We start from the raw sequence: 11,136 nt of genomic DNA, 5'->3' as shown, positions 1-11,136 counted from the left end.
TCAGGCCCCGATTTCAACTTCAATTTTTTTTTTTATCAGATCCAAGGGCTGAGGTGTTGCCATCTCGGCACCCTGGATTTTGGTCGGTCCCCGAGTTGGGACAAGTTGCATTTCCCTTTATTTTTAAAGCGAATTAAAAAAATCTTATTTAATGTTATTAAAAAAAGTGATTTTTATCAAAAACTTTCCTAATTTGCCTTTATTTATATTTGTACTATTTCAAGATTATGTGGGAAAATCGATAATAACTAAACAAATTAAATAAGGGTAACTTAATAAATGAACACAACAAAACATTCTCAATAAAGAAGTAAGATATATAATTGAAACAAGAAAATAAGAAAATATAACGTATATATTTAAGACAGAGGTGTATATCATTTCAACAACATATTTGATTCATGTTTCAATGTTTTATCACTGTATATATATATTTTTTAAATCAATATTTAAAGGATTCATGGCCAATAAAAATTGGATCGAATTAGGAGATGATCAAACACATGCCTCAGGACGGGTATTATTTAATTTATGTGGGACCCTCACAATTTGTGGGTGTCTGTCATTCCTGGTCAAATATTTTCGACAAAGTGACATTTTCCCTAAAAATTGGCCCAAATTCAATTAGTCAAGGTTCTTCGCTCTTGGTTGAAGATTAACCACTTATGCAAGAAAAGTTTTTTTTCTTCATAGACATTGAAAAGATCCTAAGGTGGTGGATATTTATATATCTACTTCCACCGCCCCTTTTCAAAGAAGTTGAGGAGAAAGGAGACACAAGCAGCAAGAGGGAAAAAGGTAAAGATTCTGATCTGACAAGACAACCCATTATTTGTAGAATCTTGATTTCTGCTAACGCGTTAGTTTCAATGCAATATATCGCAAAAATTAAAAAAATAAAATAAAAAAATTCTTTACTTTCTGAGGTTTGTTTGTTTATAAACACTTTTATTTTATAAATAGAATCCGACCCTTATGCTAGAATTTCTTGAGTTTCTCGAAATTCGCCTTCACTCAGGTTCTTTTTCTGCAATTCCATTTTTTGAATCATTCGAAAATTTCTGATCTTTTATGTTATTTGTTATGAATTTCGAGCTAGATTAATATTTTGCTGGTTTACATGGGAGTTATTGCCAGAATGTGATCTGTTAATTTCATGTTTAGATTTCTTTACGTGAATTGGATTAGGGATCTTGTTAAATCAAGATTTCATTTCTTTTTTTTTTTTCTGGATTATTGTGATTTGGCTAATGTATGATAAATTTTTGGAAGTAAAGTTCGAATCTTTTTATTATTTTGTCAATGAAATTCAAGGATTTCTTACAGGATCTATATTTAATTCATTATATCTAAATCTTTTTGTGAATTTCTGGCTTAACAACCATAATTCTGATTGAAGAGATTCAGTTTTCTAGTTGAAGCCGTGTCCTTTCATTTAGGCTAGGAAAGTCCGGAAATTGATTCCCTATTATTTGAATCTGTATTGGGGTTTAATTGCAGGGTTTGTGTCTCTTCGTATATTGAAGAAAAAGGCCTTTTAAGGGCCTCGAACCACAAAAAGTAGAAGAGTCAAATGGATTTAGAGAGCACTGGTCGGGTTTGGGATGGGGTGTATCACTACCCACATCTGTTTGGTGGTATAATGCTTACTTGTGCGTTGCTTGGTTTCTCCACAAGCTACTTTGGCATTCAGTCACTGCCTTACTTTTTACCTGACTTGAGGATTTTTCATAAGAAGTATTATGAGAAGAAACGCGTCCGTGTTTACATGGATGGATGTTTTGATCTGATGCACTATGGCCATGCAAATGCCCTGCGGCAAGCCAAAGCGTTGGGTGATGAATTGGTTGTCGGAGTAGTTAGTGATGAAGAGATCATAGCCAACAAAGGCCCTCCTGTTTTATCTATGCAAGAGAGGTATAAATAATTTGCAATTATTTTTATGTATTGCCTTTGATATTCAAAGTAAATAGGTCATTCATATGTGAAAGTATCTGTTAATAGGTTGAATACCTTTTCATTATAAGTTTGAGAATGAGTGATGCATATTTATAGATTTTTATACTCAAATTGATATTTGCTAATCATATATTCAATGATAGTGTGGGTGGTATATGCTGAATGGATACACTTATATATTTGCTATATGCAGCATTAGAGTGTGATACGTCTACCCTTCCAGTGTATATTTTATATATGACAAATGTTTTTGAATGAAGATACCACTTTTTGGTAATTTTTATTAAAATTCAGAGCTACAAAAAAACACAAAATGGCTTTACTAGCATCAGATTTTGAGTACAAACCAGTTTGACCATTCCAATCATGGGGATGTTTTCAGGCAAAAATCTAATTTGAGTCATTTCCAGGCTGACCCTAGTTAGTGGGTTGAAGTGGGTGGATGAAGTTATTGCTAATGCTCCCTATGAAATTACGGAGGAGTTTATGCACCGTCTCTTCAACGAGCACAATATTGACTATATAATACATGGTGATGATCCCTGCCTTCTTCCTGATGGAACTGATGCTTATGCTCTAGCAAAGAAAGCTGGCCGCTACAAGCAGATCAAACGCACTGAAGGAGTATCCAGCACAGATATTGTAGGTACTGTAATCCTCTTATACAATATTACGATTTGTGTTAAACAATGTATATATACTTAAAAGAATAACATTTTGAACAGACTCCACTAACCTCTCAAATATTTGTGGAAATTATATAATCTTGCTTCATGTTTACTTATGCCTACTTCTTTAAGGTTTTATTTTTAAGAACATGCCCTCACACTCTTTCAGTTGACACGTACGTCTCTCACATCACCATCAGAATGCTTTACTTTTGCCACATGTTTGTTAATTGAAAAATGAACAAGCAAATGCAGAGCCCACAGTCACAAACCTTCTATCATGATTTGAAAATTGATATTAGCACAACAAAATTTCACTTGTCCCATCGTCATATCCTATCATTCTGTCTTGTTTTGGCCCTTCAAATTCTTCATTTGTGAAACATAACTACTTAAGATATATGGACACACTCTAGCATAAAATAAAGGAAACCAGTTTCTTTAAAGTACTTGCCACTATGATGATGATGATGTCCAGTCTTGAATTTATTTATCAAAAATTATAGATGGCATTTAGGGGATATTGGAAATCAACACATCCTGATTGTAGTGAATGAGAACAAACCTGATTCATAAACATAGCGCAATTTGTAGAACTACATAACTTTGTTTTATTTTCTTCACACTCTCAGAATATCAGTGTAATGTACAAATTTTATCTTATTGTTTATGTCTCCTTTTGTGTTTAATGTGAGGATGTCGTTGCTTTAATCTATGAATTGATGTCTGTAGGAAGGATACTTTCTTCTGATAAGGATATTAAAGTCAATAAAGAATTCTCTGAATCACCCCGCAGTGGCAAATCTGAAAACTTGAATGATAGCCAGAGTACGGGATCTCTAGCTAAGGGTGGCCATGTATCTCATTTTCTACCGACATCAAGACGAATTGTCCAATTTTCAAATGGCAAGGTAAATTTACTCTATTTTGTAACTGTCATCATTCATAAAGAGGTAAGTGCGTAAATCATTAACGTGATGAGAATCTTTTTGTTTCATCAATTAATACAGATATTGTGAAGTCGATGTTGTGCATTACTAATTGCAATGTATCATTGTAATAAAAAGTTCTCTTCGAGTTCTCACTGATGTGGCTCAATGAAGGACAGGATAAAGAGATTAGGAACTTTTCTTGAAGAACAAAATAGTATAAATGTCTCAAGACCAAAGTGGCAAAATTTCCCTGAGACCTTATATCAGGATTGAACCGTTTGTGATGTCTTGCTCTATTCTGAATTTGAAGGAGCAAACTTTTGAAATCATTACCCGTGAAAAGGGTCCAGAAAGAAGTTATATAATGAACAAATAAATCAGAATTTCTTAATGGATGCAATGATATTCAACTGGATAACTGAACAAAGCGCCGTTTGGTTTGAGATAATCTTATCTGGTTTAATGAGAAAAAGTATGGCAATCAAAATCTGGCTATCCGTTTGGTTATCAAGTTAATGATTACAATTTTAGAAATAATTGATTATTCTTTAATTATTTATTTTATAAATTGTTCAAATAAGTGTAATCAGGTCATGCAATGAAATGAGGCCTTAACATTTTACATATGTTCTTTGATATATATGACATCACTGATTGTTGATGGAGGAATAGTGTTGCTTTCTTGTGTTTTAAGAAATATCTCTAAAATTTACTTATTGTGTTTTCCTTCAAATCCCTTCTTTGATAAAGACTTAATTATTCTTTCACTGATGTATTTTGGTGATTCCTGTTGTTTTGTTTGATTTTTAGGGGCCTGGACCTAATGCTCGTGTTGTGTACATTGATGGGGCATTTGATCTATTTCATGCCGGACATGTGGAGGTATATTTGTAGCTTCCATAATTAAATTCCACAAATTAACGTGCCGTCACCAAATTTTGGTATTGTGAAGATATAGCTTTAACTAATCTATATTGTATACTCGCGGTGAAGGAAAAATGAGCAGTTCAAGCCTTAATTAGAATAAAGCTCAATTGTCTTGGTTCCAAATGCAAGAAAGATTTCTCTATTGCATGAGGTGATAGCACCTAAGTCCTATATTAATCGGAAGTAAATGTAAAGAGGGAGTGCTTCAGTGCATAATTTTTCACTATCATTGGGTTCATGGTCTACGTTCCTTAGTCTCATTATCTTCTACTTCCTGTGGCTACAGTTTCTCTTATTTACAGTTCACATAACTTTCTTCACCATTGTATATAATATAATGTATTTTATGCTACCCTTTGCGAATATTCAGATTCTAAAGAGTGCCAGACAACTTGGAGATTTTCTTTTAGTTGGTATCTATGCTGACCATACTGTTAGGTATGTTAACGTGTGTGTATTATTTTTCTCACATTAGCAAAATTGCCATTGCGAAACAGTAGTATTAATATCCCCAACCCCACCATATTGGTTATACTGGAAATACCGAGATGAAATAAGGAGAAATAATATTCATTTTTGTGCAGTGAACTCAGAGGGACTCAATTCCCACTTATGAATCTCCTTGAACGCAGTCTTAGTGTGCTTGCATGCCGTTATGTTGATGATGTTATTATTGGTGCACCTTGGGAAGTTACTAAGGATGTGGTAAGCTCTCGCCTTTCCTGCCTGTGAAATTATTCCCTCTCTGAATCCACACGAGTCCTTGTGGAAGCAATTTTTTTAATAACTATTGTAGATTTCTATGGTAATACTTATCAAGACAAGTAAAGGAAATTTGGTGCACTTGGTCTAATAAGCTAATCTGGAACTGGAAATTTTGTCCTACTAATGGTCATGTATTGGTCTAATGACAATGGCCTTTTTAGCATGATTTAATTTGACTTTTACATGACATTTTATGTATTGCTGGAATGACCAAGTCTGACCTCTTTCTTCTACACTTGTGGGTAAAAAGTATCTCTGGCTTGGACATCGAAGCTAGTTATAAAAAGACCACTCATCACGACCTTACTTAATGTAGTCATTGTTAGCCTCCTATAATGAAAATTCGTGTGTTTCCTTGGATTCTAATTCCGTGTGTTGAATATTCAAGTCTTTAAACTGATACATAATTTATATTATCCTGCCTTCTGGTCAATATAAAACTTGCATGTCACTGCCAAAAAAGCTTCTTGGAAGTTACCCCTCTGTTTAGCCCCCATTTTTCTAAAATTCATTTTTAACCACACTTTTCATGAAATCAGCAACTTTTATCAACTTTTCAAGAATGCATTTCATCGATGTTTATTAATTTTTTTCTAACAATTTGATTTTTAGCTAAATTAAACAGAGGCTAAATCTCATTAACTTATACAGTCCTTGTTTGGTAGAGATTAATATCAGATATTTAGTAGATTTGGATAGATATTTAGTAGATTTGGATAGAAGTTGATGAAATGTGTGGTTGAAAAGTTGTGGAACCTATAAAATATATAGTTAAATAATTGTTGACTTCGACTTAGATTAAAATCTAGATTTCGATTGGCATCAAACAGGGGCATAGTCTACTTTCTTTGGCTTCGCTTTCTTGGTCACACCTTATTGGAAGTATAAATTGAAAAATTCACCTCATTGATGATCTTCTAATCAAAATTTTTATGGCAGATGACAGTCTTGCTCGAAATTCCTCAAATATTTCTATTGATATTTTAATTTATCAGGTGTAGTAAATGTCCCGTTTATATAACTCAATGTTTTGGCCATGAGTTTGCTGTAAATGTTTCTCAGAAGCCAGTAAGAAAAGAGCATTAACATACATGCTTTTACGTCATGACTGGAGTAAATTTGAGGAAATTTGTATTCCATAATGAAGTTTTTGTTTGGTTAAGTTTAAAAAGTTGCTAAAAAGTTGAGATCAAAGTTAACAATTAATGTTAGTTGCACATTTCATGGGGTTCAAAACTTCTATCAACTTTTCAACCACATATTTTCAATCATATATTTCATCAACTTGCATCAAAATTTGCTAAAACTTCTATCAAAAGTTTTGTCAAACAACCCCTAAAGTAATGTTTAGGTCAAAATGTAAATCATGGATTGTATTTTTTGAGAAGTGAATTCTTCTTGCTGCCAACTAGTTCTCATAGACCATATTCTTTTTCTGCCCGATTTACATTGTTTAGAATTTTTTGTTGACTGCTCATGTGAAGAGATTTCTGTTATCATTTTTGCTGCTCATAAATATTGCGTTCATTTTACCATTATTATTTCACGTGTACCACGCTGTTTTCTTAAGCATTTTTATTTCAATACTTGTCACTGAGCTTTATCTCCGATCCCATTCTGGCATTTATTTATTTATTTTTTAATGTGGAGAAAATATAGTGATGACAATCAATTTATTTTTGGGTAGTGTTTGAGGCGGTCTTGGAGTGAAAATGCTTAGCTGAATATGTGAAAGAAGTTCTCTTATATCACTCTTGATTTTGATGGATCTCAAAATATATCTATGCATTTTTTTCTGTTTTTTTCTTTTTGGCATGAAAAGATTGCAACTTTCAACATATCTCTGGTAGTGCACGGGACAACTTCTGAGAGCAGCTCTTTGCTTAACGTAAGTTGATCTATGTTCTGTTTATGATGTAAACTTTAGTTCCAGCTAATATGCGATGAAATGGGATAATGGATCGTGGGGTTGAAAAAATGATTTGTATTATATGCAGGGAACATCTGATCCCTATGCAGTCCCCAAAAACATGGGAATATTCCGAATGATTGAGAGCCCCAAAGATATTACCACTTCATCTGTAGCCCGAAGGATCATTGCCAATCACAAGATTTACAAGGTATTCTTTATTTTTCTACTGTACTTTAGTTGAATTTTATTGATGATTTCTCATGTTTGTACATATGATTTTGCTGGTTGACAAATACAGTTAACGTAGAACCACTTTAGCATGAACTAAGGCACGCTGCTGTTAATAGTAGTAACTAACTTAGCATACTGAAGTGTGTATTAAATAATGCTATTTTCTTCACTCGCTTTAACTGTTTAGGTGTTTGAAATGTTTAAATTCTTTTGTTTTTGACGGCTTTACATTTTCTCTCTAGCATTTTGTTTTTGACTGTCACAATTTTTAGTTCTTGTTTGGTAGCACTTTTGAGTGCTTATAAGTTGTGGGTGATACAAAATGTGTGGATAAAAAGTATGTTTGATCAGATTAGTAAAATTTAAGCTTCGCCGAACAAGCTCATACGCTGATGTTTTCTAATTACGAATGCTGTTATTGACACCTTTCAACTTCCTCAGAAACGAAATGCAAAGAAGGAAGCAAGTGAGAAGAAATATTATGCGGAGAAGAAATACGTGAATGGAGACTAGCAGCTTTAAGATATGACTTATTTACCCAGGGATTTTGAGTTGTATACCCTCTTGTCGCCTCTATGTGCAACTGAAAAAAGGATTGAAACCCGTAAATTTTGTTCCCAAAGAATAGATGGAGAAGGAAAAAGGCAAGATAGAGAGGACATAACCTAGGATGTTAATTTTATGCACCTGTTCTTCCTGTATTTGGCAATATTCTTTATCATTGGTTATACAAGATTACTTCGCCATGTATTAAATTATTTCCCTTAGGAATCGTACATGCACCTTATGATGCATACTTTTGAAATAAATTGTGATTTTTTTTTTTTTTTTTACATATTGTTCGTGTTTGTGTCCCATTCTAGAAAGCGACTAGACGTCAAGATTTGACGCGCTTTTTCTATTGTGTTTCTTATTTTTGTTTCTATATTTTCACAAATTGATGATATTTGTCATATATGCAGTGAAAGTGGTTTTTCTTTTCTTTTTTTATAATTGATGGAATATTTATAAATATAAGATAATGTTGGAATCCAAGCTTGGGAGGGGGGTGTTTGACCTGATCTCCAGCTAACAAAATATAATTTAGGAAAACATTGTACCTCGAGAAGATTGGAAGCTAAGGAGTGAAGAAGACAATCGGCGTTATAGATCTATTTTCATAAATTGTGTTATCGTACGCTTCATTATAAAATCTGTATGTTCTTCATCATTATCCTCTTTTCATATGTCGTGTTACAATACGCTTAATCATTAACTCTATATGCTATTCATCATTATCCTCTTACGAGTATGCTAGTATGGACCGAAATCTCTACTTGGAACATTTTCATCGACTTTGTGTTCATACTCGAATGTAGTGAAAGTGATTAAACACCATATAAAATGGGTATTTTCATTTTATTTTTTTATTTTTTTTTGTTTGTCTCATGACGTGGGTCTATATGCACATACGAGGTAATCATCTTCTCGAATGAGACAAACCAGAAGGGAGAAAGACAACACAAGTGAATGTCAAATGTTTAGTACCTGTTTGAAAATACAACCTCACACTGCATGAAATTCAAGGTCAAGGTGTTCTCTTCAAATATTTTACTTAAATATGTAATAAAAATTATGAATAATTAAACCCTGTTTGGAGGGCATTTTTAGCTTCTAAAAATGAAGAAATAGAACGTTATAAGCACTTTTCAGCCACCATTTTTGACTGAATGTATCTAGCGTGGGACCTACATTTGAAAAAAAGGGTCCAAAAATTTCTACTCTCTCTCCTAAAAATATGGCTCAAACGTGGGCTTATTTAGCAAAGAGTTTTCTTTTTTTTCGGAAAGTTCATTCAAGTTTGGGCAAGAGTTCTAAGGTCTACTTGCCCTTGCAAGGATGGGGTTTTGGCACAAGGTATATATTTGAAAATCATTACACAGGGGGGCGTGTAATCTCACAATTTCTTTTACAATCTTCTAATAACTATATCAAATGAAAATGATTGAATATAAGGGATTGTTTGATAATCCCCCTTTTCATGGAAAATGGAAATTGATTTCTATCCTAAATCAAAAATGCATTTTTGATAGGTTTTTATCTAGGCAATTCATTTTCCCCATGCCACCTCAGACATTTTCCACCAAATTGGTGAAAATGTGAGAATTCATTTTTTAGGCTGCTGGCCGATTTTTTTTATTATTTTATTTTATTTTATTTTATTTTGGGCAATAGAAATAAATTTTATCCCTAATTATAAAAAAAATATTTTCTTTTAATTGATAATTTTCATGTAAAACAAAGTCAATCGAACACTAAAAGATAGATGATTTTTTTTTGCTTTTTTTTTTTTTTTTGGGCAATTGAAACAAATTCTATCCCAAATACTAGTAAATTTCATCCTTTTAATTGACAATTTTCATGTAAAATAAAACCAAACAAACACCAAAAAAAAAAAATTATTTCAACATTTTTCACGTGGAAAATTATACCAATCAAACACAATAATTGACAATTCTTAGTAAAACAATTTTTAGGCAATTTAATTCCTTGAAATTCGTTTTCTTTCCATCCAAATTTCATCTTTGCAATCAAACGGACCCTAAGTGAACTTATATAAAATAGATTTGCTAGCTCAAATTGGCATTCTTCTTTTAACAAGTTTCGTTGAGATAAGGACTTCTCCGTTTAGTTCTTAAGCCTTCAAAACCTTATGTATCTTGTCTTTACAACCTGTATTAGCTAATTAATCTGTTACCATATTACCTTCATGAATGTAGAAAAAGAATTTTCGAGTTTACTTTGCAAGTAGTGAATTTTTTCATAACCCCTCTCTCCCTAACCGACAATCAAAAACATTAAGCATGAGGCAAGAATTCTCATGTCTCAAGAAGGCTACATCCTATGTAGACAAGTTTGGAATATAAAGCATATGATGAAATATTTATGCAAATAAAATAGCTTAGGATATTTTGATGGAAGGTGAAAGCCTCAATCCATTGTGTGATCAAATTAATAATGGCCTCTTTCTTTCTATGTCCATATGTATGCATGACTAGGAATTTTGAGTAGTTTATAACCCTCTTTTTCAAAATCGAAACATCATCAAAATCAATTTAAGATTTTCGTATTATATACGAAACATGTACATCGTATGAGTGACGCAACATTCAATTGTATTTCATCTAGTAGTTTTAATTTGTTCCCTAATATTTATGTTCGGAAATAATAATCATGTCATATTCATCAGGTAGAATTATAAAGTTCGTCACTAGAAAATAGCAAAGACGTGAAGAACCACTTTTGGGAGATACAAAATATGTTACACAAAGATACTTTATAATCACTCATACTAGTACAAGAAGACAAAATAGCTTTTCACTTATCATAAGTACATGCCTATATACATTACTAAAAGTTTCTAGGATCCGACACTGCTACTCATTTATTATAACACATTAAGTAGGAATCACAACTTATAAAATCACTTAAATTATAACAAATTAGGACAGTATATCTTTAGTTTATGTAAGTTCGATTTACATTGTTGACAAACACACACAATTCATCTAGCGTTTCCATCTCGAACGATTCCTTCGTTACCTGCCAAGATCAAGTATTTATCCTTCCTCGTAAGTGTTGTGCACGTAAAGCCTAATATCTTAGCAATCTCATTTTGAATCGAATTAGCCACATCAAATTTCGATTTTTCAGCGGGATCAAAATTTGCAGCCACACCGCGTACCTTGTGTAGAAATTGAAG

General features: G+C 32.7%; 2 protein-coding genes across 3 annotated transcripts in view; one reads left to right on the top strand and one right to left on the bottom strand.

The window, feature by feature from the left end:
• Positions 1-610: 610 nt before the first annotated feature.
• Positions 611-8,227, top strand: LOC111399796 (ethanolamine-phosphate cytidylyltransferase-like). 2 transcript variants are annotated; one of them, XM_023027286.1, is made up of 10 exons: positions 611-798; positions 1,501-1,917; positions 2,370-2,605; positions 3,360-3,538; positions 4,370-4,441; positions 4,857-4,924; positions 5,071-5,191; positions 7,074-7,139; positions 7,249-7,371; positions 7,836-8,227. In XM_023027286.1, the coding sequence occupies exons 2-10, from the start codon at positions 1,574-1,576 to the stop codon at positions 7,905-7,907; spliced, it is 1,281 nt and encodes a 426-aa protein (XP_022883054.1). In that variant the 5' UTR covers positions 611-798; positions 1,501-1,573; the 3' UTR covers positions 7,908-8,227. The 2 variants fall into 2 exon arrangements, with proteins under 2 accessions (XP_022883054.1, XP_022883055.1); XM_023027287.1 differs by lacking the exon at positions 611-798 and adding an exon at positions 994-1,018.
• A 1,967-nt stretch (positions 8,228-10,194) lies between these two features.
• LOC111400001 (probable glycerol-3-phosphate acyltransferase 3) overlaps positions 10,195-11,136 on the bottom strand; it is a 10,110-nt gene continuing 9,168 nt past the window's right edge. Inside the window, exon 5 of the mRNA XM_023027482.1 lies at positions 10,195-10,275. Within this exon, the coding sequence (XP_022883250.1) occupies positions 10,195-10,275 (81 nt within the window). The remainder of the gene's footprint in view (positions 10,276-11,136) is intronic.

Source organism: Olea europaea, chromosome 9 (genome assembly GCF_002742605.1).
Source record: "Olea europaea var. sylvestris chromosome 9, O_europaea_v1, whole genome shotgun sequence".
NCBI lineage: Eukaryota > Viridiplantae > Streptophyta > Magnoliopsida > Lamiales > Oleaceae > Olea > Olea europaea.
Note: the sequence above shows the minus strand (reverse complement) of the source record. Positions and strands in the feature narration are given on the sequence as shown.

Excerpts from the sequence above, each read along its gene's own strand:
- LOC111399796 (XM_023027286.1), top strand. The coding sequence starts at position 1,574 with ATGGATTTAGAGAGCACTGGTCGGGTTTGGGATGGGGTGTATCACTAC. Across the intron at positions 5,192-7,073 it reads GGGAAGTTACTAAGGATGTG|ATTGCAACTTTCAACATATC; the intron begins GTAAGCTCTCGC and ends TGGCATGAAAAG. Across the intron at positions 7,372-7,835 it reads CCAATCACAAGATTTACAAG|AAACGAAATGCAAAGAAGGA; the intron begins GTATTCTTTATT and ends CAACTTCCTCAG.